Here is a 24847-nt window from a genome sequence, read left to right as displayed (position 1 = left end):
GCCCTGCACCGGCCTGCACCCCCGGCCTCTTCCCCCAGCCAGGAGCTGGCCAGCCACATTCAACCAAGACCAGACAGGCACAGCGACTGGCTTGCGAGGCGGCCAATCTCATACCGACCGCCAGCAGGACCTTGATGATTTGCGGCCTGCTCAGATTGGGCATTTCTTCCCCGGTCACGGGAGAGGAAAGTCGCTGCGTTCGATCAGGTCACGAGGGGCCGGGCAGGCCGTTGAATGGTGCTGGTGCTTGAACGTAGGGATTCCTTCAGTTGCCGGCCCGGATCACCAACCCCGATGGGAAATCACGAGCTGTCGGCTTTCGGTGAGGCTTTGCCAGCGGGCAGCAGGTGCTGTGTGCCATATCGTGGAGGCACAACCAAAGTAACGATAGCCGCGGGAGAGAGTGCGCAGTTCCTTTGACCCGTGAGGTATGCACTGTGTTGGGCGGGCAACTGGCTACGGCGTCTCGCTGAGAACGCCCTTGCCTGGCCCAGTGCCAACTGCCCAACGGATACATACCTAGGGCCGGCACTATTCCGCTGCTCATCTCACATGGCCATGGATGGCACGGAGGATGTGCATGCACTATCTCGATACAAGTTTGCAGGGGATATCGGCAAGAGAGGGGACAAAGTCGAGCCCATTGGTCCACCCTCCTCCAACGCGGCCTCAAGCGGCTGTTTCTGGGGCTTAGGGCCTTTGCTCTACTCGCGATGATCAGCCTCCGCCATTCGAATCTCGACAACGGAAGAACCTAAGTCGACACTGAACGACCCTTCATCTGCCCGGCGGCCTTCTGAGCTCCGGCCGCCTCTTCAGCTGCCTGCACGCCTGGAGATCTACGGCGTACACGACTTGGAGTACACGACTTGGACGAGCCTTCGGCCGCTGATGTTCGAGCGGACGGACCAGGTTTTCCCAAGCGAGTTTAGGCAGTCTGCCTGGTGTCACCTCAAGTCCTTTTCCAAATGGTACGCTGCAGGCGGGCCTGACCCCCGTACCAATGGGCGGCCGGCCTTCGACTTCGATATGCATGCAGCTGCCTCTTTAGTGAATTCCGTGGCCTCCCCGTCGTTGGGCGGCCGAGATGGGGAAGACAAGGGTGCCCGCCCTTCTCGGACCCCATGTCGCCGATGTCACCCTCCCACTTGCCTCCCACTCCCTGCCGAGGACGGTGGGGTCGATTGTTGGTGTTCCCTTCCGGGGACAGCGACATGCCGATTGGTTGCCCACTGGCGACTGGCTCCAATAAGCGCAGTTCCTGACCCCCTGTTTGTCCCTCCCCAGTGCGAGTGCGTGCAGAGGGACACCGACCTCGCTCACCAGCGGACGGCCACGCATGCATGCACCCAGAGCGGAAAGGGGGCAAATATCACCAAACTGGGCCAAATACAGAAAGCGGGCATTTAGCCCACAATGTTCAAAAATAGAAACAGCAGATCGCTGCGAGCCCGGCGGATCTGTTCGTTTCTCAGCTGGCCAAGATATAAGAATTTGCCCACTTCTCGGGCCTGCCCAGATGTCTCCCTTCCCTCGAGCAGGCCTGAAATGAAGTTGGAGATCCAGGTGTCGTCCAGTCCAGTCCAGTCCAGTCCCGTCCAGTCAACAGACTCTTTGGACGCTCTCTCTCTTTTGTTCTAATTAGACTTACTTGCGCCGTCCAACCAGATCGATATCGACCCGGCAGCACTTGTCTTTACCCCATCGTTCAGATCCCACGAAACGCAAGCCGGACTTGCTCGGATCCAGTCATTCATTCACGACGATAACAATAATCTAATACGTTTTCAAGGAGCGCTCGGAGGGTTGCGAGCTCGACTCCCCGGACAAGGCCCCCCTTCCCCCGAACTCGAATTGTGACCCCCTCTTCACCCTGGAACATCTGGACGTGAACCAGGAGCGAGGGGCCCCGGCTCATCAGCCTTCCCGCTTTTGCTCGGCCCAGCCCAAGCTCACACCCCCCGGGCCGCCACCCCTCCTGGTCACCCCCCACCCCCAGGAGGTACACAGGATACAAATGTCAACACTACCCCCCAGCCACCAAGGAGAGCTCTTGAAGGCATCGCAGCTCAAGATGGCCACGACGACAACAACGACAACGACAACAAAAGGCAAGTCGGCCTCCAAGGCCGGCGCCAATGCCAACCCAAAGCAGAAGACGCAGATGCATCGCCGCTCAAGGACAGGTTGGTTCTCACCCACCCCAAACCCCCCTCCCGACACGGCTGCTCGCCGGATCCGGAAGCTGACTGTGCTATTCATGAAGGATGCTACACATGCAGGCTCAGGAGGAAAAAGTGCGACGAGGGTTCGCCCATGTGCACAGCCTGTAAGCATCTGGGTCTGGCATGCGAGTACAAGCGGCCGATGTGGTGGAGCAACAACGATGCGCGGAGGAAACACAAGGACGACATCAAGATGATCATCAAGCGCAAGAAGCTGTCTGAGAAGTCGACACACACGCACACGATCCAGACATCGGTCGGCTCCCCGCCGGGTCTCTCGCACTCGCTCCCGACGTCGGCAACCTTCTCAGATCCGCTTGACCGCGCGCGGTCGGCCTCGATCGACTCGCACTTCGGCTTCAACTTCAACAGCCCGCAGAGCTCCCACGACTTCGGCCCCTTCACGCCGCAGATGCGCCCGGAGTTCATGTTCTCGCCCTATTCCCCTTACGAGATTGACGTCAAGACGGAGCGTCAGATGTTCATTAACGACGTCCCGACGCTGCGCGAATCGACGACGTCGACCTTCAGCACCTACGCCACCCCGCCGCCCCCGGGCACCATCCTGCCCCAGTTCCCTCTGGAAGGCGAATGGACGGAGCAGGTGTACTCGGAGCGGCGGGAGTCGCTGACGGAGGAGACGTTGAACGTGAACTTCTTTGACTTCTCGCAAGGGCCGGTGACGGCGTCGAGGCAAGTAGCCATCGAGCTCGACGAGGGCGACCAGCGGCTGCTCGACCACTTCGTCCAATTCGTGCTCCCGACCATCTTCCCGATCCTCGAGTTGAACCAGCACGGGCCGGTCAGCTCGGACCTCATCCTCCCGGCGCTCCAGAACAACAAGGGCTACCTGCACTGCTGCCTGAGCATCGCCGCGCAGCATTACAAGGCGGCGATGGGCCTGCAGGGCGACGAGATCGACGGCGACATCATGCGCCATCGGTACGCGACCATCTCGGCTCTCTGCGACGCGCTCAACAGGGACGAGAACCATCAGCAGATCCTCGAGGCCGCGCTCGGCCTGATCTTCTTCCAGTGCGGCGTCGGCCGCTTCGACGACACGCTGCCGGACATCCCGTGGCACCAGCACTTCCAGGCGGTGCACTCGCTGGTCCAGAAGCTCGACCTGCCGCGCATCGTGTCGGACCCGAACGAGCCGCTGACGCAGACGCCCTTCAACATGACGCTGACCGCGTGGATCGACATCCTCGGCGCCACGATGCAGGGGCGCGCGCCGGCGTTCGCGCACACGTACCGCGAGAAGCACCTCTCGGCGGTGAACCCGTCGCTGGGGCTGCGGGAGCTCATGGGCTGCGAGGACCGCGTCATGTACCTCATCTCGGAGATCGCCTGCCTCGAGGCGCTCAAGCGGGACGGCATGGACGACATCACGCTCTGCCAGCACGTGCACGTGCTGGGCGACCAGATCGGCCTGACCGAGCTGGGCGAGGGCCCGCCGGTGCTGCCGTTCAACGCCAACGGCTCGCTCAGCCCGAAGCAGCTCAGCAAGAACATGACGGCCGCCTTCCGGCTGGCCGCGCGCATCTACCTGTGCAGCCTCGTGCCGGGCTTCTCGCCCGCGCAGGCGAGCTGCATCGGCCTGGTCGACAAGCTGACCGCCGTGCTGCAGCACGTGCCCTCGGGCCCCCACGGCTTCGACCGCTCGCTCGCCTGGGTCTACCTCATCGGCGGCTCTGTCAGCCTGGCCGGCTCGCCCTTCCGCGCCTTCTTCGACGACCGCGTCGCCCAGCTCGGCGACCTCGCCAACTTTGGCAGCTTCGGCCGCGTCGCCTGCCTCCTGCGCGAGGTCTGGCTGCGGGCCGATCAGCTGGCGCAGCAGCAGCAGCAGCCGCAGCCGCAGCCGCAATCGTCGCAACAGCAGCAGCAGCTCAAGACGGAGTCTTCCCCGGCCGCGGAAGCGCCCGCTTCGCCGGAGGCTCCCCTGCAGCCGCTGTCGCAGCCACACACGCAGTACATCCACTGGCGGGATGTCATGCAGATGAAGGGGTGGGATTACCTGCTCATCTGATTCTCTGCAGCCCTTTTTTCAAACGCCGGCTTGCTTGAGGCAAGCCTTCTACTTCGATTCTTCTTCTTCTGCTTCTCTTTTAAAAACGCTATTTTATTACGTTCTTAAACTCTTGTGACTCGGGCTGCTAGAGGTTGCCGCGAGGCAAGTATTGGCTGCAAAGAGAGAGGGAGGGTTGGGACTCTGGTTGGGACAAGCTTTCTCTCTGGACGACACTGGATAGGGATGCGGTGATGGGTGGATGGATGGGTGGGTAGAGGAGTGGGCAGTGCCACTGTCACTGGCAGTGGCCGTGGCAGGGAGCGTGGGGTGTCTGGCAGTACTTTTGGACTGGCCTGTCAGACATGCCTGGCCCCCTTTTTTCTTTTTCTTTCTTCTTTTACTCCTTTTCTTTTTTATTTCTTTTTTTTTTCTTAATATCCGGTGTCTCCCCGGTATATATATGTATATATACAGGGTCGAGCAGCATGCATGATGTAGGAGTTGGGGATCGGGACTTGGGCTCGAGCGATTTGGATACCACGGGACCGGGCTGGAGTTTGTACGCGGGTGTGCGAACGGATGGAATGATGGATATATGGATTGGATGGATGGCAGAGAACGAGATCCAACGAGTGGGAGTGTACGATAGTCTCTGGGATTATACCCGCCTGGCCAAGGCCGAGCTGAAAACGAAGAACAGTTGGTCAACACTTTGGTTCCTCGCCCCTGCAATGCGTGATGGATACGCGCGCGGCATCGCTGCTGCTTGAGCGGCCGAACGTAGCGCTTGTCAGCTTTCTCCCAACACCGTCACAATTGACCTCAATACTGGAGTGGCACCGTGATGCTCCAGCGGTGAGTCCGTCTGACTCCCAAGATGCCTCCCAAGACGACTTTCGCATGACTACTCGGGGAGAGCCGGCAAAAATCACTGGTGGACGGCCTCGTTCTCCGTTCCATCGTGGTGCACTCCGCAACAGCGTCTATTTTGTACAAGTAGATCCAGGTCCCACGCCAGGGGTGGTAGATGGGCTTTTCCGCCCTCCCCGGCTCATAGTATACAAACCCGATCAGTTTTTTTCCCGGGTCACTGCAAGACATGGCGGTGTTGGCTCTCACGCTGCCCCCGCCGCCGCGAGACTCGATACCGGCGTGCTCGTGTTGGACGACATCTCCAGCCGCTGGATGTCGGCCTCCTTCTGCACGCGCTCCCAATCGATCAGGTTCCACCACCTCTCCGCATACTCCAGCTTGCCGCCGCCGGCCTGCCCCGCGCCGAAGCCGTAGTCCCACAACCACACGTGCTCCCACGTGTTGAGGCACAGCACGGGCACCAGGTCGGTGCCGCCGGGCGCGAAATTGAGGCGCTCGGTGGCCGGGTTGCCGATCTTCTTGCCGGCGCCGTAGGCCGTGTTCTCCAGATAGGTCTTGCCGGCCTCGATGCCGGCGTCGGTGGTGGCGCCGACGGCGGTGTTCATGTCGACGCTCTGGCGACGCCAGTGGGCGGCCGGGTAGGGCGAGCCGGCGGCGTAGGTGGCCAGCACCCTGAAGGCGACGGGCAGGCCGGGCTGCGACGTCTTGACCAGCCAGACGAAGCCCGGGCCGAACATGCTGGCGGCGGTGAAGATCATCTCCCGGCGGAGCGTCTCGATGGAGCCGAACGACTTCTCGAGGTGGCCGCGCAGGACTTCGGGCATCTTGACGGGTTTGGGCGAGAGGTGCTTGAAGAAGAAGTGGTTGTTGTGGATCATGCTTGCGTAGTTGAATGTCGGCGCGTGGTTCGGATCGCGGGCGGTGCCGAGGACGATGTCCTTGACGTGCCGGGATTCCCACTCGGTTTCTGCGCGGAGGGTAGGAAAACAACGTTAGTATGACTTTTCCTATTTCCTGCTTTGCTCAGGTGCAGTCGTTCATCATGGAGGCACATGCCTGCTGTCAAGGCATTGAGCTTGTCGAGGAGGTGTGTCTGGTACTGGGTCCAAGCGATGTTGAAAGCGGTGGGCGACAAAAAGTCAGCAATGCCGTGTTGTGACGCCTCGTTTTTCATGTTGTAGTCGAGGGGAGCGAGTGCGTGCAGCGAGCGTGCCCGGCAGCAGGCCATCGGCAGAAAAGACGACGCCTGCGCCGGCGCCGCAACGAGACGCGGCCGCAGCGGTATCCTTAACCTCGGGCGTATCATGGCGGGATCTGTGGCGGCTCAGGTTGACGGGTTGGCGTTGAAGTTGGAAAGTTTCCCAGCCGGGGCAGGCCGCGGTGCTTTCTCCTTGTTATGTGGATTTGCGGGCGTGCCTGCCTCTGTCGCTGCTCTTTTTTGCCCGGAACTCGAACCCTCGTCTGGTCTCTGGTCGCAGTTGCGCGCTTGGAACTTTTTTGCGAGCAGTATCGGCTGCTCTTGCCTGAGAATTGAGGCATCGATCGCGCTGTCTCGAGGAATGATTTCAACCCTAACCCAGTTTCCGACTTTGCTCTTGAACACCGAACATCCCGACGGCAATATGAACCAGCGCCTAACCACAACCGAGGTTCATTCTCAAGAACATCGGGTTATCTTAGACTATAACTTAATGACCTAACGCATGATGTCTCTCTCAACAAGCCCTATAGAGCTACTGTGCAGTTATCCGTATATCGACCATGACCACGCCACACAAAACGCCCGTCAACGCCGTCCCAAATGCGAGCCGGACCGGTGACCTAGCGAGCCGAAGCACAAGCGGACCTCTCAACCGTGGAATACTGTACCAAAAGACCATCTCACCCCAAACATGCAAATTACCGGGCAGATAAACAATACAAACCCGAAGATCCCTCGAAGAAAATTCATCCCAGAGCGGATCAACTAGATGTCGTTCTCCACCATCCCCAGGACGTCGAGCTCAGTCCGGACCAATCTCTCAAACTCCTCCCGGTCGATGCCCGAGGCTTGCGACAGCAGGAACAGGCTCCTGATGCTCCGCGAGATGTGCTGTTTCACGCCGAACTCGGCTTGCTGGCGGCTCTCGGCGACGCCTTCGAGCCGGGCGACCGTCTGGGATCCGCGGGAACTCGCGCTCGAAGCAGGACGCGGGTGAGCCAGGTCGCGCGTCCCGTCGTCGCTTCCTCCGTGCCCCGACGAGCCCCGCCTCACTGGAATGGGCTTCGCAATGGCCGGAGAGTCCTGGGTCCCGTCCTGGGCGACCTTGTACCAGTTGCCTTCCCCAGGTTGCGATTTCGTCAGACCCAGAGGCGGGAGCGGTTCCGCGTACTCGGCGGGTTCGACGCGGTGGAACTCCTCGTCGGGATCCTGGTTGTCCATGGCGGGCTGGACAGAGTCGTACTGCGCAAAGTAGGCGTCCTCGGCTTCGGCCGACCCGCCGCGAGGAATTTCGGGCTGTGGCGCTGCCGCAAGCGCGCGGGGCGCCGGGGAGCGCTTCAAGTCGGGCGATTGAGAGGGGATCGCATCGTACCGCGCAAAGTAGGCAGCCTCGGCTTCGGCCGACCCGCTGCGAGGAATTTCGGGCTGTGATGCTTGTGCAAGCGCCCGGGGGGCCGGCGAACGCTTCAAGTTGGGTGATCGAGAGGGCGTCGCATCGTACCGAGCCCAATATGCGTCATCGGAATCCGTCTCTCCGTCGGCGGCGGGAGCTGGTGCGCTGCGACCACCTTGAGCGCCGCTTGAGGCGAGGCCGCCGTTGACGCTGAGTCGCACGTTGGTTGTCGTCTTTGTCGCCTGGAACGACTCTTCGGCCTCGCGGATGCTGTCGAAACCAGCAAACAAGCCAAGAAGCGTGGGGCTGGTAACTCCAACTTCGCCCACCTTCCACCCGTCGCCGCCGTCGCCTGGGCCTCCAGTGCAGAAGACTAGACGGAAGAACAGAGAGAGGCGCTTGATGATGACCAAGGTCTGTAGCGTCTCCTGGTCTAGCCTCTTGTACTTGACGTCGACCTCGCGGTCCCAGTCCACCTCGATCTCGCCGGACACTGGGTGAGGGTCGAGGATGCCGCTCAGCGCGATTTGTTTAAGCTGAGCCACCTTGGAGGGCTCGTAGGTGAGGAGTCGGATCCATGGTTCTAGGCTGGACGCGGACAGAAGATGGATTCGCTGGCGGAGAATCGGCGAAAACGACGGGAGGACCTCGGGGGGAGGTTGTGTCGAGACAGCGGCACCAGCTAAGGCGGATAGTACTGGTGTCACGATGCCCTGGATGTTTGGCGCGGCAATAGGATACGACTGCGTCATGATTGCCGAGCCGCTGCTGAAAAGAGATACGTGTGCTTGATGCCGGATTCTCGGTTTAAGCAGATGATGTTCGTGAGTAGCGAGATGGGAGTCGAAAGTAAAGGAAGAGCGAGAAGCAGCCCAATATATACAGCGCAGCGGCGAGTCGATCACATGCGTTTGCGCGTCAGTGTCTCATTGCCCGCCTGTACACAGAACGCTCCCCAGGTGGCGATGACAGCATGTGACGAAAGGGATAAGGATAATCAGAAACAGAAAGCTTCAAGCAGACATATGACGAGCGGGAAAAAAGAAGACCTTCTGTTGGAGAACCTGGAGAAAAATAATGCAGCCGTTTCCCCATGCACTTCGCAGAAGTCCCACGGGGACCCCGCCTCAGGTTCCTGGGGAGCTTGAGGGAAGCTCACGAAGCTGCATGTGAGTGGTTGCTCAAGGCTTCCGTACTGCCGCCGACCCGCTCATGCAAGCCCCAGGAATTTCAGCCAAATCGAGTGGAGTCGGCCGCGTGCGATTCGGACAGAGGGAACCAACCAGCACGCAGCGGTGCCGCGGGACGAGGTTTCCAGCCCAGGCAGCGGCTCCGCTCGCGGCAGTCTGTCGTTTGAGTGAGGAACGGAATACCGCGGTAATGATCTGGTCATAAAACCCAGGCCGCGACCTGCTCGAAACGGTGTCCGTTTCCGTTCGTCTCGAGTCCCTCGGTGTAGAATATGCCGAACATTTGCCAGCGGTCTCGCGCCAGCCTGGTCCATACAGCGAGTGAGGACTGATATGTAGTGTATTCCGTACCTTCTATGTTCGACTGCTCGCGCTGAAAATGCAGGTCTGAGCACCTGGCAGCGGAAGATGCCGATCGGATCTCAGCGGCTCAAGGCGCTCCGAACCCCTGCAGTGCTCACCATTGGAACAATGTCGTCACTAGGTACCCGATTTTGAGTGGCCCGGCGGTACCTTCAACCGCGAAGAAAAAAGTGCGTGCCAAAGAGCACCTGAGGTTCCTGAGACTACAGCTGGGCGACACGCCATGTGCGAATAGCGGCTACAACAGCGTCATCGTTTGCATTTTCTGACGCATATGCGCCGCAGCTGACTTTCAACTCTCGCGCCTGAATAATCAATTCCGGAGCTGTGCGGCAGGCGCAAAACGGAACACTCGTCGATCGCGTCACACACACATGAAGTGGCCAGGGTAACTGGACCGTCTCGGCGCATTCTAAGCGCGAAAATCCGTTCGAGGCGGCCTCTCGCACAGAGTCGTGGATGAATGTCGGTCAAGGGCGACCACCTCAAAGATGAGGGCTCCCGTCTGCAAGTCACGGCCGCCGGGGCCACAGCCGGGCTGATCTCGCGGTATGCAGCCAGCCAGCCAGCCAAGCCTAACTTACTTCCAGACAAACCACACAGATTCAGACTGACCCCTTCCCTGTCCTGGCCTCAGTTTCGTCATCGCGCCCCTCGACGTCGTCAAGATCCGCCTCCAGCTGCAGACCCACTCGCTCTCCGACCCGCGGTCGCACCGCGACCTCCAGGGCGGGCCAATCTACAAGGGCACGCTGCGCACGATGCGCCAGATCCTCGCCTCCGAGGGCGTCACGGGCCTGTGGAAGGGCAACGTGCCCGCCGAGCTGATGTACGTGTGCTACAGCGCGGTGCAGTTCGTGACGTACCGGACGACGACGCAGCTGCTGCGCGCGGCGCTCGGCGGCGAGGGCGCGGGCGGCGGGGGCGCGGGCGGGGGCGCGCTGCCGCAGTCGGCCGAGTCCTTCATCGCCGGCGCGGCCGGGGGCGCCGCCGCCACGGCCGCCACGTACCCGCTGGACCTGCTGCGCACGCGCTTCGCCGCGCAGGGCAACGACAGGGTGTACGGCAGCCTGCGGCGGGCCGTGCTGCAGATCCGGCGCGACGAGGGCCTGCGCGGCTTCTTCCGCGGCCTGGGGCCCGGGCTGGCCCAGATCGTGCCGTACATGGGCGTGTTCTTCGCCGTGTACGAGACGCTGCGGCCGCACCTGAGCGGGCTGGACCTGCCGTTCGGCAGCGGCGGCGCGGTGGCGGGCACCGTGGCGAGCGTGCTGGCCAAGACGGGCACGTTTCCCCTGGACCTGGTCCGGAAGCGCATCCAGGTGCAGGGCCCGACGCGGCGGCGGTACGTGCACAAGAACATACCCGAGTACAAGGGGACGGTCGGGGCGGTGAGGACCATTCTGAGGCAGGAGGGGCTGAGGGGGCTGTACAGGGGGTTGACGGTCAGTCTGGTCAAGGCGGCCCCGGCGAGCGCCGTCACCATGTGGACGTACGAGCGGGCGCTGCTGTTCTACACGGGACTCGCGGAGAGGTGGGAGCAGAGCTTATAGGAGTTGCGGGATGGCCAAGGTGTACGACGAGATACCCTAGACTTAATTAGACTATACATTTTTTTTGTAAGTTGCCGGGTCGGGATGCGGGCTGGCCACAAGCGTGCAGAAGCGAGCAATCCCATTACTCACAAAGCGAATTTGTCTATCCGGCCGGAGTCTCTACCTATGATACAAAGCAGATGGACATGCCGCTCGGCTCGGTCTACCGCCCGCCCGTTTCTACGCTGAGAGGTCTTCCTGAACCGCCCAATTTCTTTTCCGGTAACTCCCCCTTCCTCCCAACTTCATTTCCCCTTCCTCACCCACTCCTCCAGCGCCTCCCTCGCCTCCCTCACGCTCTCGTGCACCTTATTCTGCGCGATGTCGGCGTGCAGGCGCGCCATGTACACGCCCCTCTCGATGCCCTCGCGCGTGCGCAGATGGGCGTCCGCCACGGCGGGGAAGCGCTTCTCGTACTCCCAGGCCAGGGCGCCCACGTTGGCCATGGTCACGGGGAGCACGGTCCAGGCGGCGCCGAGGCCGAAGGCGAGCGGGGCGGCGCCGCGCAGCAGCACGTTGCGGTTGCGCGCCACGATGCTGCCGGCCATGCCGGCCACCAGCACGTAGATCAGGCCCGGCATCAGCTTCTCGCCCGACTCGCGTGGCGGCGCCAGCGACGCCACCGTCGACGTGAAGGACTGCTCGAGCGCGAAGACCCGCGCCATGGTGCCGTTGACGGTGTCCTCGGCCACGCAGGCCTGCGCGTACAGGAAGAGGCGGGCGCGGCGGATCTGCGCGGCCAGGCGGTCGGTTGGCGTCGGCGCGCGCGTGCGGGCGGTGGTGGTGGTCGTGGTGGTGGGCTCGGGGGTGGTTGGTGCAGGTGCTAGTGAGGTTTCTGTTGGGGTGGGCTCTTCTGCGGGGGAAGGGGGAATGGGAGGCGGGTGGTCGGCTGTCGTGCTGGCCGGGGCTGTTGTCGACGGCGTGGAGGCGGGCTTTGCCACAGGGAACACGTCGAAGTCGTCATCGTAGATTGGCTTTCGGGGCTAGAGGGGCAGACGGCCGGGTTAGAATGGAGGGAGAGCTTCTCAATGGGACGGTCCGGTTATGGTCCGGTCTCCTTGGAGGTTACGTACGAATTGGCGGTCGCTGGGAGCTTCGGCGTGCGCAGTCCGCGGGTAGAAGGCAATACCTCCCACCAGCACGGCAGCTGTCAATGGCGCAGCGCGCTGGGTCGAGCCGAAGCGGTTGTTCGTCAGTGTTTCGAGGTCACGAGAGAGATAGAAGAGAAGAGACAGAGATGCGGCAGATGCTGGGGACAGCAAACTGGAGCTTGCGGAGGTTGGGGCCTTACCCGTTGCAGCAGCACTCTCGCAGCCATTGTCCACCCCAATTGAGATGTCCCTCGCGGGCGCTCGAGGATTTGGGCAGGGCGGGCAAGGAGCTCGGATGCTGAAGGTCAGAGGTCAAAGGTCAGATGTTGCTGGGAACCAGGATTGCAGGTTGCAGCGTGGGCTGCTGGCACTGCGGCTATTTCCGGGGCCGGATCTAGGTCGGTCCACGAACACAAACTGCAAAGTACAATGTACACAGCACGCAGGCAGTGTGATGCCTCGGCATCACCGATGGAAGGGGATAGTCTGCCCGTAGTAAGTGTAAGAAAAAAGCCGAAGAAGAGTCAAAGTTCTCTGGTGCCAACCAATTTCAGGCCTTTTAGGAGCACAGAGAAATGCTTCGAGTGAACTTGCAGCCCCGAAGTACTGAGTACAATACAGAAGAGTCTAATGGCAGATCTGCGTCCCTGACCGTTCCGCGATAACGCCCCGGTCCGCTTTTTTGAGCGGGCAGCAGCCATTCACCACCACCAATTGCTCGTGGTTTTCCAGCAAGCCAAAGGCCGGTGATTTGTTCGCAACAACAAGCCTCGAACCGGCGACGCACCCGGCAGCCCGCAGCCCGCAGCCCACAACCCGCAACCCGCAGCCGTCGAGTGTCTCGATCTTGGCTGCCCACTCCCTCCGCTCCCGATGCTCCGTTCACTTCCGGGATTGTGGTAGCCGCCCCGAGACCCGCGTCCGGAATCCAGATACAGTATTCACACTCTGCGCCTGTGCGCTTCCGCCTCCGCGTCCTGGGCGGCGGTGCCGGGGCTCACCATGATAAAGGCAGTTGCGCGACCCAGACAATGGCAACAATGGATTTGCACCGCTTGCCGATCTCAACGATCCCGGCGCGCCTGGCCCGCCCGCCAATACCAACACCGCCGGCTCATTACCACGTCCAGACCGGCCGCCTCTGAGCTCGAGCTCGAGACCGACCCCGACTCCGAACTCGGTAGTCCCTCCAGGGAGGCACCGCTGCTGCGCGAGGATGACTTCATTCTGCGCTCCGTTTTCGACTACCCGCACATCTGGAAGGAGTTCTCCCACGTCTCGGGCGGGGTCAACGTCGGCCTGTTTCGGAATCCCTATCTCAAGCACCCGCGCGGCTTCCTCACCTTCGCCCGCGTGAGTTTGAAGAAGGCGCGGGCCGTCGTGGACCGCGTGTTGGCCGCGTCCTCCGTCGCCGAATACCGCGCCATCGTCCGCGAACTCGACCGCCTCAGCGACATCCTCTGCCGCGTGCTCGACATGGCCGACTTTGTGCGCGTCACCCACCCGAGCCGCCTGACGCAGCGCATGGCGAGCGAGGCCTGGGACATGGTCTACCAGTACATGAACGAGCTCAACACCATGACGGGCCTCCACGACCAACTGGCCGTCGCCATGGCCAACCCGGACGTCACCGCCGCCTGGTCCGAGGAGGAGAAGGCCGTGGCCGAGGTGCTGAAGCTGGACTTCACCAAGTCGGCCGTCAATCTGCCCCAGAAGTACCGCGATCGCTTCGTCGAGCTCTCGTCCGAGATCAGCACCGTCGGGTCCGCCTTCGTGCAAGAGATGGCCCCGGACCAGCCCGCGCTCGTGCTTCCCAGCGGCGACTTCTTCGGCATGGATCCCCTCCAGGCGCGCGACCTCACCCGGGGCGGCAAGGTCCACCTCCCCACGCTGAGCGGGCAAGCCGCCTTGGCCTTGCGTACCGTGCACAGCGCGGAAACGCGGAAGCTCATCTATTACGCTTCGCGCACTGCGTCTCGCCGGTCCGTAGAGATGCTCGAGCACCTGATGAAGCTGAGGGCCGAGCTGGCCGCGCTTTCGGGCTTCGAGAGCTACAGTCACCTCGTCCTCCGCGATCGCATGATGGCGCGGACCCCCGAGGCGGTGGACCAGTTCCTGCGTGCGCTAGCGGCGAGCAACAGGCCCCAGGCAAGACGAGAGATGGCCGAGCTTCTGGCCGAGAAGCAAAAGGTCAACCCGCTGGCCGCCAGCCTCGACCCCTGGGACAAGGACTATTACTCGGAGGCCATCCGGCAACGGCTGAAGCAAAGTGGACGGCCGAGCGACCACTTATCCTCCTACTTCTCTCTGGGGGTCGTCATGCAGGGCCTCTCCAGGCTCTTCACCGAGCTGTACGGCATCCGCTTCGTCCCCAAGCAGCCTCTGGTTGGCGAGACGTGGCACCCCGACGTGCGCCGCCTGGATGTCATCTCGGACACGGACGGCCACGTCGCCGTCCTGTACTGCGACCTCTTCTACCGCCCCGACAAGTCGCCGAATCCGGCGCATTTCACGCTCCGGTGTTCCCGCGAGATCTCCGAGGCCGAGATGGCCGAGGTGTGGGAACAGAGCCAAAATGACCCGGAGATGATCCGGTTTGCGCGCCCGGAGATCGCCGCCAACGACGGGATGGCCTTCTCCGAGCAGGGAGGCTCGGTCAGGCAGCTGCCGACGATCGTCCTCATCTGCGACTTCCCGCAGTCGTCGACCTCCTCGGCCGACCAGCCCGCGCTGCTGAGCTTCTTCCAGCTGGAGACGCTCTTCCACGAGATGGGCCACGCCATCCACTCGATCCTCGCCCGGACCTCGTTCCAGACGGTGGCGGGGACGAGGTGCGCCACCGACCTGGCGGAGCTCCCGTCCACGCTGATGGAGTACTTCGCGGCCGACGCCGCCGTGCTGGGCCAGTTCGCGCGCCACTACGAGACCAACGAGCCGCTGCCGTACCGGCTGGTGGCGCACCAGGTCCGCCTGGCGCGCCGCTTCGAGGCGTCCGACGCCGAGAACCAGATCATCCTGGCCATGCTGGACCAGGCGCTGCACTCGCCCGCCGCCCGCCGGCCGGACTTCGACTCGACCGCCATCTTCCACGGCCTGCAGCGCGTTTTCGGCAGCGGGCCACCCGACCCGCCGGGCACCCGCTGGCACGGCTTCTTCGGCCACCTGTCGGGCTACGGCGGCGCCTACTACAGCTACCTGTTCGACCGCGTGCTGGCCCAGCGCGTCTGGGACGTCGTCTTCTCGTCGGGCGTCCGCCGCGGCGCCCTCAACCGCCGCAACGGCGAGCGGCTCAAGGAGAGCCTGCTCAAGTGGGGCGGCGGCCGCGACCCCTGGAAGTGCCTCGCCGAGGTGCTGCAGGACGGGCGGCTGGCCGACGGCGGCGAGAAGGCCATGGCCCTGGTGGGTAGCTGGGGCTCGACCAGGCCGTGACGACGATGACAAGAAGGATGGGGGGTAGAGGAGGGTGGGGGAGATGTTGGGCGGTTTCAGCCCGCCAGTCGGCGCATGTACTTTGCATGTACCTTGTACTGTGGCTGATGTATATATGCCCGGTGTGTGTGTGTCTCCCTAGGTAGTTGAGCCATATAGAACTGCAAGCGATGTCCAAACACATCTACTTCCCCGATCTGTTCTCGGCCACTTCGAGTTACCGAATAAAGGCCTTGTCCAGAACAGACGATCCGTCCACATCCCTCCGACAACTTAGGAATTAGGAGATTAGCACACCTTGTAATCTTCGGCCCCACTGTTTGACTCCTTGCTCTCCGGTCATGACCCCGTTACGAAAGCCATGGACGATGCTAATCACAGTGCTAGAAAGCACCCGGCCGCAGAAGGGAAGATGAGTGGTCAGACTTACACACGGCTAAGCCGTTGGTCTTGGTGTATTACCATCTTCCTGGCCCTCGGTGGCATGAAACCACTGTGGGTTATGTAGGATTGTCTACCCAACTCATTGGAAAGCTCAGGGAGCATATGCGAGGCATGAATTGCCGGCTAATCTACTGTGCAAGGTATCAAGTGGACTATAGGTCAATAAGAGAGAGATCACGCAGTAACAACACCCACCTCAGCCCCCCAATTTTCACCCACGCAGTCACAAATACGGCTTCAGTTGCTCAGCCGTCCAATCCCACAGGCGCTCCCCCAGCTTCGGGTCCCTGCTCCACTTGGTCTCCGAGGACGACAGGCGGCCGACCGGCTCGTAGAAGGCGCCGGGCTTGACGCGGTCGCGCGGCGCGGCGATGGCCCAGAGCAGGTTGTGCGTGCCCTCTTCGACCGTCTTGACGCGGCCGATGTTGGGCAGGTAGACGATCAGGCGGTCGGCGAGGCCGAGGTCGGTCACGAGGCCGGTCTCGACGACGCCCGGGTGGAGGCTGACGGCGAGCACGCCCTGGGCGCCGTAGCGGCGCGCCAGCTCGCGCGCCCACAGCATGTTGGCCAGCTTGCTCTGCCCGTAGCGCAGCCAGCGGCCGAACACGGGCATCTCCTGCGTCGAGCGCAGCCGGTCGAAGACGATGCCGCCGTCCGACGGCGCGAGGCGCCACGCGATCGAGGTCATCATGACGACGCGCACGTCGGCGCCGGGCTGGTCGGCGGCCGTGCGGCAGAGCAGCGGCTGCAGCGCGGTCGTGAGCAGCGCGTGGCCCAGGTGGTTGGTCGCGAAGTGGATCTCGTAGCCGTCCTTGGAGAGCGCGGCCGGCTTGGCCATGATGCCGGCGTTGCAGACGAGGATGTCGAGGCGCGTGATCAGGGCGAGGACCTTGGCGGCCGCGGCCTTGACCGAGGCGAGGTCGGCCAGGTCGCATTGGACAAAGGTCACTTGGACGCCAGGCGCGACGGAGCGCGCGCCGGCGATGGTGGCCTCGGCCGACTTGGCGTTGCGGCCGGTGAACAGGATGTGTGCTGGGTTGTGGCGGGCCAGCTCGATGACGGTGGCAGCGCCGACGCCGGCGGTGCCTGTGGTGATGGAGGTGTGTGAGTAACCAGGCGAGTTCGCGTCGTCTTGGACACGGGGAGGGGAATGAGGTGAGAGCAGTACCGTACCTCCTGTGATCAGGATGACCCTGCCGGCGAGGTCAGGCACGTCCTTTCGAGGGTCGAACTTGGCGACACCAGGCATCTTGGCGGCGAGTATCTGTTTGTGCGTCTGTCTGCATCGAGAAACACAACATCCGGCAGCTGTCGGCGAGACAGAAGCTTGGATACTTGTACTTCAAGCTGTAGGCAGCGCATCGGCGCCTATCCGCGAGTGCGGAGACATTTTCGGCGCAAATATCCGCCCGAGAACCAGCTTGCCGAAAGGATTCAGGAGCGCAAGTTGTAAGTTGCCTTTTGTTTAAAGCGTCAACGGCAGGGCATTTGTGCATCCATCGGGCACTTGCAAGGCCCCGTGTTGGGAGCCGGCCGCATTGCTCCGTAATCCGGACGTGGGCCGTGGACGCCGGCGTCAGACCGGAACGGGGTTCGGGTGGATCATGGACGACCGCACTTGTCGGGCCCACCCGAAGCTCGAATCGGAATTGTGGGTAACTGTTGATTAACCGGGAACAGCGTAGCGTATTCAGTGCTGACCTCATTAGGCAACGACCCCTGGGCCACTCATTTATCTTCAGCCCTAACGCCCTGGCCGCCGCTGGTCGAGGGGTCTAGACCAACCGTTGCAGCCTCATGGATTCTCATTTTCAGCTCTCATACCATCTATATACACTCCCTTATCTCTGGCCCCCAACCACGACATGCGGCGTGTGCATGCCGTGTGCGGCATCTTACCGGGACCATCCACTCCTTCACGTTTTCTCGCTTCTTTTTCGCTTTTCTTTCTCTTCAAACTCTCGTTTTAGTCTCCCCCCCGCCTACCTAATCAAGGATACCTCTTCACCTGCCGCCCTCACACCCCGAGCTACCAAACCAAACCCAACCACACCGAACGATGCATCCCCTCCATCCCCTCCCCCTCCTCCTCGCCCTCCTCCTCTCCCCCCTCCTCCCCTCCTCATCAACAACAGCAGCGGCAGCAGCAGCAGCAGCAACATCATCATCCTCCCCGCCAGCGATCTACACCCCCCCTGCCGGCTCGGGCTACGTCTACCACGGCTGCTTCAACGAGACGACGGGCCTGGCCAACACGACGGGCGCGCGCGCGCTCGCCGGCGGCACCTCGCTGGTGCGGCCCGGCAACATGACCGTCGCGCTGTGCCTCGACTTCTGCCGCACCGGCGCCGGCGACAGCCGCGGCGGCTCGTCCGGCCGGTTCGCGTTTGCGGGGCTGGAGTATGCCAGGTCAGTTTCCGCTTGGGAGATTTTTCCTCGTTGTTGTTCTTCTTGTTGGGAGGGTGCTTGAGGGTTGTAGGAAGATCCGAATGGGTGATGGCCAAGGTGGAGAGGTTGAAGAGAGATGTAGGCGCGGCAAAGAAAAGGACGCCGCCGTTCGAGGGCAAAGGAAAGGGATGTTGCAGATCAGATGACGTACCCCTGATGCTGACCCCCCGCCGCGTTAATACCACCAGAGAATGCTGGTGCGCCCAGTCGCTCTCCAGCCTGGCCGCCAAGCTCCCCGACAGCGCGTGCGACCTGCCCTGCGAGGGCAACACCACCGAGGCGTGCGGCGGGAACTTGAAGTTGACGGTGAGTAGCTGCCCGGTCCTCAACTCCCCCCAACCCTGCTGTGTACGCGGGCCGGGGCTCGCTGACACAGGTCATCCATCCTAGGTGTACATGGCTAGCGCCGCGGCTGCTGCTCGCGTCGCCTGGGCCGCTTCTCTGGTCGCCGTGGGCGCCGTGTCTTTGATACTCTTATGAGCTCGGTCTGTGGTGGGGATTGCATACGTGCTCCAGCAGCGCTACAGAGGCGCCTGTGTTGATAGACGGTGTTGGATACATGGCGCGGGTTTTCGGCGGAGATATATACCCTTCAGCGTACCTCCCTTGTCTTGCGTGTATAAAGATTTAGAGATATCCAGTTCATATTTGCCATACCATTTGCTGCCGAACCCGTCGCGGAGGTATTCTGAACAGCGAGCAATTTCCCCGACGCTGGCCTACCCAAAGTCCATGGGCCCCAGCCCCCGCTCCTTCATGGCAGCCTGAACCGCCGTCTTCACAGCCTCCATCGCCTCTCTCCACGACGCCTTCCCGGCTCCTTCAGGCCCCTCCTCAACAAGCCAGGCCAGCCACTTGACCAACACCCTCGCTTTCTCCATATCCCTCTCTTCCGCCACAACACGCCCGACAAACCGCTCGAAGACCTCCACATCCGCCTGGTGCGGCCCGTCCTCCTGCGTCGCCTCATGCCACGCCTCAAGCATGCTCTTGACATCCTTCAACGCCGTCAGTCCCGTCTGCGCGAACCCCGCCTTGGGCGGCTTCGCCGGGAACTGCAGCCGCGTCTGGCCGCGCGGGAGGCCCGCGGCGTCCGCCTCGTCGGGGTGGCGCGCCGCAGCAGCCCGGCGGGCGGGCGCCTGGTAGCCCAGCCCGGCGCGCTGCGCCAGGCGCTGCCGGCGGTGATCCTCGACGACCTCGCGGCGCACGTCCTCGGGCAGCTCGGTGAGGAACTCCGAATCGAGATCACCGATCGGCTCGGCGTCGTTTCCGCGCGCTTCGGCGGCGGCCGCCGCCCTCAGAGGCTCGAGGTTGGTCTGCATAAGCCTGGCCTCGGCGTCCTGCTGGCACTCGCGCTCGCGCGCGCGGCTGAAGAGGCTTCTGATGCCACGCTTCGTCGGCGTCGATTTCTCCTTCGGCCGGTACATCACCCTGTCTTTGCGTGGGGACTGGGGGAGGACGGTCTGGCCTCCCTGCCGCTTCCTGCGGCCGTACGAGGCGAGAACTTCGGCTTTCATCTCCTCGGGCAGCGCATTGAAAACCTCCGGGTCAACATCAGACGGGATGTCGTCAGCTCGCGCGGGGCTGTGCGAGCGTGAGTCAACGGCTGGCGATGCTTCGCGAGATGAGGCCATTGACCCGCGCTTGGCTTGGTTCACAAGCCTGCTGCGGATGTCTTGGGGCAGCTCGGCGAGGACGGCGGGATCCGGGTTGGAAGGGACGATGAATTGAGTTCCGGCGATATTCAGCGGCGAGTTGGCTTTCTTATCGGCTGCGTTCGCCTTGGCCAGGGCCAATGCCGGATGCACCTTGGGTTTTCTCGGCGTCAACGGGTCGACCGAGATAGGGTCCTGCTCAACCTCCTGTCTGGACGGACGACTGAGGTTTCCAACATCAATATCGTCATCGATATGTTCCGTCTTCTGCCTCTTTGCTGGTGGGCCAGCGCTGAAATTGGCGAAGCTGATTTTCCTCTGGCTGCCCTCGGCAGCAGCAGACGGCTTGAGCGGCTCGAGCTTGGTCATCTGCACCCCAATTCCCCTAAGGTCACCGGGGCTGAACTTGAAGGAACGCAAAATCGCGACCGCCTCCCTCCCAATCATCTCGGCGTCGTTTGTGGCAACACCGAATGAGACGCTCTTGGCGAAGGCGTCACACTTGCCGTGTCCCAGATGCTTTGCTGGATCCAGGGGCGCATCCAGCGCACGTCGCAGGATTCTCATCGTCAGATGTTTGCCTCGGACGCCTTCATTCAGGAGTCGCCGCTCCAGTTCCTGGCACAGGTTTCGAACAAACCCTTCGGCCTCCTCCTGGTTGACAAACCGGATGCCCCAATTCACGTCGGCCGATACAGACTTGCGGACGGGCTGCTGCCCGACCTCGGTGCGGTCAATGCCCCGGGCATATTCCCACAGCTTCTCGCCTGTCTTTGGACCCAAGACGGTGACCAGACGCTCTTTGGAGGTCTGCCGTAGGTCCTTGACGAGCTTGACGCCGATTTCCTCGAGTTTACCGCCGATGCTGTAAGCCACGCCGGGAAGGTCCTCGACCTCCAGATCACCGAGTATATCCAAAACCTCCTCTGGCCTGATCTGGTACTGGCCGGCAGGCTTAGCCTTCCGCAGCGCGATCTTGGCCAGCAATATGTTCCCGCCAATCCCGACCGAGACATGGCAATCGGTCTTCTTCTTGACCTCGGCCCGGAGATTTGATGCGATCTCATCCGCCTTCTGCTGCTCTCGCCATATGCTGCCTTCGCTGATTCCGATGCCGCTGGAGCCGGCGGCATCGAGCACGATGTCGGTCACGTCGATCAGCGCTTCGTCGATGCTGACGCTCTGGACGACGCCACCGACATCGAGGATAGCCTCGTAAAAGAGCCGGCTGGCTTCTTCGTACGCCGGAAAGTCGTAAGGTACCACTTTGAGGTCCGGACAGAGCTCCTGAGCGCGCTTCATCCACATACCGTTTCTGACGCCGAAGCTCCTGGCCGGGTAGTTGCACGATGCGATCTCAGAACCGCTACCGGTGCTATGAGCAACCACGACTGGCTTGTCGCGATACTCGGGGGCATGCCTCTTGATAGAAACGGCGCAGAAGAAGCTGTCAAAGTCGACATGCATGATGTATCGGCGCGACCCGCTCCTGCGCTTGGTCCCCTTTGCCGGCGGAGCCTTCTCGGCAGCCAGGCTCATCAAGCGGGACTTTAGCTGCGCTTTCCAGGTGGATAAGTGGTGCAGACGGCTCTCCGAGTAGTACTGCTTCAGGAAGTTGGGATTCGCGGCAGACGACTTGCGAATTTTGGGGTCCTGGAGAAGCATTGCGTTATGTTCTTCCGAAGTCATGGGTTTTGCGGCAGGCGCATCCCTCGGCTCCTCAGCCTGTGGGCTAGGGGCCTTAAGGATCGAAGTCTCGGCGGACTCTGCCTCCGTGTTTGGCAGTTTGCCATCCGATGACATGTCGGGGTTCCGGGTCTCCGGCTCCGCCCTGGCAGGCTCGACGAGCATATCCATGTCCACCTCGTCAAAGTCGTCAATCGTTTCCAGTTCGGCAGTGGCCGGTTTCCTGGCAGATGGAGGCTGAAACGGACTGCTGAGCCCCTGAGATTCCGCACCACGACGCTCCAATTTCTGGAACTGGCTGGTGTAGAAACTGTTCTGGATCTGTTCGCGGTATCCAAGGGGAGACTGTTGGGTCACCTGGCTAGACAACTTCCCTCCATCGAATCCGATCGTCTTCTGCTTCGGGCTGTCGTCAATGACGCGGTAGTCGGTCCACGGCAGCAGTTTCCCAGCCTTGATGGAGTCCACCACCCATGCGGGCTTGACGATGCGGTACTTGCTAAATTCCATTCTCTTCTTGGGGGGCATGGCAGAGGCGATGATGTGGGTGGCCATGGTCTTGGAGCCTAGGTACTGCAGGAAGCCGGCGCCATGTTGGACAAGTTCCCTGTGCAGGCTTCTCAGGTCAGCCGAGACATCCGGGGAGAGCGCGCCCAGCAGAGGGTTGGTGCTTACACATGCAATGGCGGCTGAGTATACCCAGAGACATGGGCGACAACGCCCTTAAAGATCTGAGGCTTTGTTCCGCGGGCGGCGCGCAGTTCGGCATCGAGGTTTTGCAGCTTTTCCTGCTTCCGGCGGAAGTAGTCGCTGAATCCGCCAAATTCGCTTGCCTCGTACTCCTCGCCGTCCTCGCCATCAAACTCGTGGCTGGCTATGCGTTTCCACACAGCTGCCGAGTTCTTCTCCAGACGACTGCCCATGTTGGGCGAGTGCTGGAGAACACCGAGCGGTTGATCAGAAGAAAGGAGACGGAGTCGGCCCAAACAATGACATCATCAGCCGGCCGTGGGATCTTGTGTTCTCGGGGCGCTCATGGCGTACGGACTGAAGTGAAAAAAGAAAAGCGCGATGTGAGGTGGGATGATGTCTGCCATGGCTTTTGGGAGGCGGGCGGGTCATGGCGCGAACATGCGACACCTTTTCGGTGGCAAAGTTGAGAGATGCGCGACGTGCTGGGGAACGGGGGAACGCGCCCTTTCTGCCGAACCAGGCCCCACTCGGATGCGCAGCGCGCAGTCACCGTCACCTGCTTGACCCACTCACTTCCGCTGCGGGTTTCCGAGGGTCTGGGCCTTTGAAGTTACCGAGTACCTACTCAGCAATCCGTACACTAGCCTCGCCTCCAAGGGCTGACCCCCAGAGCGAGCCAACTCGAGGATTTCGCGCAGCCATGAATAACGAACAATTCCGCAGGCTAATACTAGCAAACTCATCCAAGCCTGGCTCCGACAAAAATGGCGTTTCCCCTCCCCCGTCCCGGCCAGCCTCGAATGCGCCCGCCGTGCTCGGGTCCAAGCTCAAGTCGAGCATCCCCATGACGCCTCGTTCCGTCGCTGGCGCGCCCCGCGTCGACTTTGCGCGGCAGCTCGCCGAACGGAATCAAGCCTTTGAAAAGACGCAGAAAAAGGCTGTCAGATCCGCCGCCCCGAAGGGCAGCCAGCTGGCTCATGGCTACATCGACCGTGCCAGGACGCGGCAGGAGGAGGACGACGAGCGGGCCGAACGGCTGAGAGCGTTGGAGGAGTCGCTGAAAAAGGAGGAGATTGACCGTGAGACGTACGACCGGCTGCGCAGCGAGATAGCAGGCGGGGACCTCTCCACCACTCACCTCGTCAAAGGGCTCGACTTCAAGTTGCTGGAGAGGATCCGGAGGGGCGAGGATGTGTACAACGAGAAGCCAAAGTCACCAGAGGCGAGAGGAGAGGAGGAGAAGGAGGGCGAGCGGGAAGGGCCAGAAGAGGATCCTGACGACGTCCTCAAGCAGCTGGAGTCGACCGAGGTAAAGGCGATCGAGCGGGAGAAGGTGCAGAAGAAGGGCCAACTTGCCGCCGCGACGCTTAATCCGGGGCAAAAACGGTCGCGGAACCAGATCCTGGCCGAGCTGAAAGCAGCGAGAGCAGCAGCCAAGGCCAAAGCGGAGTCCAGCCTCGGCTCCAAATTCAAGAAAATCGGCGAGAAGAAGGAGCCAGGCATTAGGATAGAGAGGGACGCTAAAGGCCGCGAGGTCATGATCATTGTCGACGAAGACGGACATGAGAGGCGGAAGGTCAGGAAACTTGACCATGCGTCGTCCGCGGAGGAGCAGGAGCGGGAAAGAGAACTCCTGGCCTCGGGCAAGGTACTCGGTATGGAAGTGCCCGAGTTCTACCGGAAGCAGCAAGAAGCGCAGCAAGCCGAGGAGAACAGCAAGGATGTCAGCATATTTGACGATGCCGGCTCAGACTACGATCCGCTTGCCGGCTTAGAAGGGTCCGACGAGTCATCCGACGAAGAGCGCGAGGCTGCAGAAGAAAAAGAATCAGAAGACAGGAGGAAGCCGACAGAGATGCCGCCTCCTCCAAAACCCGACGTCCCTGTGGCGAGGAATTATTTCAGAGATTCCAAGGCCGGCCTCGCGTCGGAGGAGACGTACAAAGCGCCGTCGCTCGACGACCCAAGTTTCCTGGCAGCGCTGAAGAAGGCGAAGGCCGCCAGCGCGCTAGAGAAGTCCGAAGAAGAGCAGAAGGCCGCAGAGCGGGAAGCGCTCCTCAAGAAGAAGCTGAGCGAGCTGCACCGAGACGAGGAAGACATGGACCTCGGGTTCGGTTCCAGCCGCCTAGAGGACGAGGCGGATCTGGAAGAGAGCAAGGTGAAATTGTCTGCCTGGGATGCAGACGACGCCGACAAAGGCGGTGTTGGGGGAGGCAAGTCGAAGAGGAAGAGAGGGCCAAAGAAGAGGAAGGGCGACAAGAACAGTTTTGAAGATGTCATGAGGGTAATACAGAGACAAAAAGGGGGCGGGTGATGTCTCGCTGCAGGGGGTTTGCTCTGCTTGAGACTCAGTGTGGCAGTCACTTTCATTGAGCCATGATTGGCTCAACAAATGGACATCAAGGATAGCAAGCCAAACCTCCAAGGAAATATATACCAGGTACCCTAGGTCAGATCTGGAAGGATAAGAACCCAAAGGAACCCCTGGATTGGGGACGAAAAACCACCTACTGGGTACTTTGGTTAGACTGTTGTGTCGCCGATTGCCTGCCT

The 24847-nt window shown here is 61.7% G+C and overlaps 10 protein-coding genes across 10 annotated transcripts; 5 read left to right on the top strand and 5 right to left on the bottom strand.

The window, feature by feature from the left end:
- Window positions 1-1829: 1829 nt before the first annotated feature.
- On the top strand, window positions 1830-4426 carry THITE_2113863 (uncharacterized protein). The gene is made up of 2 exons (XM_003652354.1): window positions 1830-2186; window positions 2267-4426. Exons 1-2 carry the CDS (start codon window positions 2075-2077, stop codon window positions 4252-4254), a joined length of 2100 nt encoding a protein of 699 aa, XP_003652402.1. The 5' UTR covers window positions 1830-2074; the 3' UTR covers window positions 4255-4426.
- Window positions 4427-5351: 925 nt separating this feature from the next.
- THITE_2143700 (uncharacterized protein) lies at window positions 5352-6415 on the bottom strand (the record flags this gene model as incomplete). Its single annotated transcript, XM_003652353.1, has 2 exons — window positions 5352-6076; window positions 6166-6415. 2 exons carry the CDS (start codon window positions 6413-6415, stop codon window positions 5352-5354), a joined length of 975 nt encoding a protein of 324 aa, XP_003652401.1.
- A 527-nt stretch (window positions 6416-6942) lies between these two features.
- Window positions 6943-8577, bottom strand: THITE_2113860 (uncharacterized protein). The gene has a single exon (XM_003652352.1). It carries the CDS (start codon window positions 8453-8455, stop codon window positions 7076-7078), a length of 1380 nt encoding a protein of 459 aa, XP_003652400.1. The 5' UTR covers window positions 8456-8577; the 3' UTR covers window positions 6943-7075.
- A 1142-nt stretch (window positions 8578-9719) lies between these two features.
- On the top strand, window positions 9720-10806 carry THITE_2087527 (uncharacterized protein; the record flags this gene model as incomplete). The annotated part of the gene is made up of 2 exons (XM_003652351.1): window positions 9720-9805; window positions 9894-10806. The coding sequence occupies 2 exons, from the start codon at window positions 9720-9722 to the stop codon at window positions 10804-10806; spliced, it is 999 nt and encodes a 332-aa protein (XP_003652399.1).
- A 143-nt stretch (window positions 10807-10949) lies between these two features.
- THITE_2113858 (uncharacterized protein) lies at window positions 10950-12326 on the bottom strand. Its single transcript, XM_003652350.1, has 3 exons — window positions 12140-12326; window positions 11922-12014; window positions 10950-11831 (listed from the first exon to the last, which is right to left on the bottom strand). Exons 1-3 carry the CDS (start codon window positions 12164-12166, stop codon window positions 11094-11096), a joined length of 858 nt encoding a protein of 285 aa, XP_003652398.1. The 5' UTR covers window positions 12167-12326; the 3' UTR covers window positions 10950-11093.
- A 307-nt stretch (window positions 12327-12633) lies between these two features.
- THITE_2113856 (uncharacterized protein) lies at window positions 12634-15705 on the top strand. The gene has a single exon (XM_003652349.1). The coding sequence runs from the start codon at window positions 12942-12944 to the stop codon at window positions 15366-15368; it is 2427 nt and encodes an 808-aa protein (XP_003652397.1). The 5' UTR covers window positions 12634-12941; the 3' UTR covers window positions 15369-15705.
- A 330-nt stretch (window positions 15706-16035) lies between these two features.
- THITE_2143714 (uncharacterized protein) lies at window positions 16036-17061 on the bottom strand (the record flags this gene model as incomplete). The annotated part of the gene is made up of 2 exons (XM_003652348.1): window positions 16036-16898; window positions 16986-17061. The coding sequence occupies 2 exons, from the start codon at window positions 17059-17061 to the stop codon at window positions 16036-16038; spliced, it is 939 nt and encodes a 312-aa protein (XP_003652396.1).
- A 441-nt stretch (window positions 17062-17502) lies between these two features.
- THITE_2113854 (uncharacterized protein) lies at window positions 17503-18822 on the top strand. The gene is made up of 3 exons (XM_003652347.1): window positions 17503-18221; window positions 18449-18566; window positions 18651-18822. Exons 1-3 carry the CDS (start codon window positions 17872-17874, stop codon window positions 18738-18740), a joined length of 558 nt encoding a protein of 185 aa, XP_003652395.1. The 5' UTR covers window positions 17503-17871; the 3' UTR covers window positions 18741-18822.
- Window positions 18823-18854: 32 nt separating this feature from the next.
- Window positions 18855-22622, bottom strand: THITE_2113850 (uncharacterized protein). The gene is made up of 2 exons (XM_003652346.1): window positions 22277-22622; window positions 18855-22208 (listed from the first exon to the last, which is right to left on the bottom strand). Exons 1-2 carry the CDS (start codon window positions 22522-22524, stop codon window positions 18980-18982), a joined length of 3477 nt encoding a protein of 1158 aa, XP_003652394.1. The 5' UTR covers window positions 22525-22622; the 3' UTR covers window positions 18855-18979.
- Window positions 22623-22855: 233 nt separating this feature from the next.
- Window positions 22856-24847, top strand: THITE_2113848 (uncharacterized protein). Its single transcript, XM_003652345.1, has one exon. It carries the CDS (start codon window positions 22995-22997, stop codon window positions 24606-24608), a length of 1614 nt encoding a protein of 537 aa, XP_003652393.1. The 5' UTR covers window positions 22856-22994; the 3' UTR covers window positions 24609-24847.

Source organism: Thermothielavioides terrestris, chromosome 2, assembly GCF_000226115.1.
Source record: "Thermothielavioides terrestris NRRL 8126 chromosome 2, complete sequence".
NCBI lineage: Eukaryota > Fungi > Ascomycota > Sordariomycetes > Sordariales > Chaetomiaceae > Thermothielavioides > Thermothielavioides terrestris.
The sequence above is the reverse complement of the archived record's forward strand: the minus strand, read 5'-3'. Positions and strand labels throughout refer to the sequence as shown.

What these genes read in the sequence shown, in the direction of transcription:
- THITE_2113863 (XM_003652354.1), top strand. Translation starts at nt 2,075, where the DNA reads ATGGCCACGACGACAACAACGACAACGACAACAAAAGGCAAGTCGGCC. An exon ending in GCATCGCCGCTCAAGGACAG is followed by an intron (nt 2,187 to 2,266) that starts GTTGGTTCTCAC and finishes CTATTCATGAAG; the next exon opens with GATGCTACACATGCAGGCTC.
- THITE_2113848 (XM_003652345.1), top strand. Translation starts at nt 22,995, where the DNA reads ATGAATAACGAACAATTCCGCAGGCTAATACTAGCAAACTCATCCAAG.
- THITE_2113860 (XM_003652352.1), bottom strand. Translation starts at nt 8,455, where the DNA reads ATGACGCAGTCGTATCCTATTGCCGCGCCAAACATCCAGGGCATCGTG.
- THITE_2113856 (XM_003652349.1), top strand. Translation starts at nt 12,942, where the DNA reads ATGATAAAGGCAGTTGCGCGACCCAGACAATGGCAACAATGGATTTGC.
- THITE_2113858 (XM_003652350.1), bottom strand. Translation starts at nt 12,166, where the DNA reads ATGGCTGCGAGAGTGCTGCTGCAACGG. An exon ending in CGAGAGTGCTGCTGCAACGG is followed by an intron (nt 12,015 to 12,139) that starts GTAAGGCCCCAA and finishes GGCTCGACCCAG; the next exon opens with CGCGCTGCGCCATTGACAGC. An exon ending in CTCCCAGCGACCGCCAATTC is followed by an intron (nt 11,832 to 11,921) that starts GTACGTAACCTC and finishes CTGCCCCTCTAG; the next exon opens with CCCCGAAAGCCAATCTACGA.
- THITE_2113850 (XM_003652346.1), bottom strand. Translation starts at nt 22,524, where the DNA reads ATGGGCAGTCGTCTGGAGAAGAACTCGGCAGCTGTGTGGAAACGCATA. An exon ending in ACTCAGCCGCCATTGCATGT is followed by an intron (nt 22,209 to 22,276) that starts GTAAGCACCAAC and finishes AAGCCTGCACAG; the next exon opens with GGAACTTGTCCAACATGGCG.
- THITE_2113854 (XM_003652347.1), top strand. Translation starts at nt 17,872, where the DNA reads ATGCATCCCCTCCATCCCCTCCCCCTCCTCCTCGCCCTCCTCCTCTCC. An exon ending in GCGGGGCTGGAGTATGCCAG is followed by an intron (nt 18,222 to 18,448) that starts GTCAGTTTCCGC and finishes TAATACCACCAG; the next exon opens with AGAATGCTGGTGCGCCCAGT. An exon ending in GCGGGAACTTGAAGTTGACG is followed by an intron (nt 18,567 to 18,650) that starts GTGAGTAGCTGC and finishes CATCCATCCTAG; the next exon opens with GTGTACATGGCTAGCGCCGC.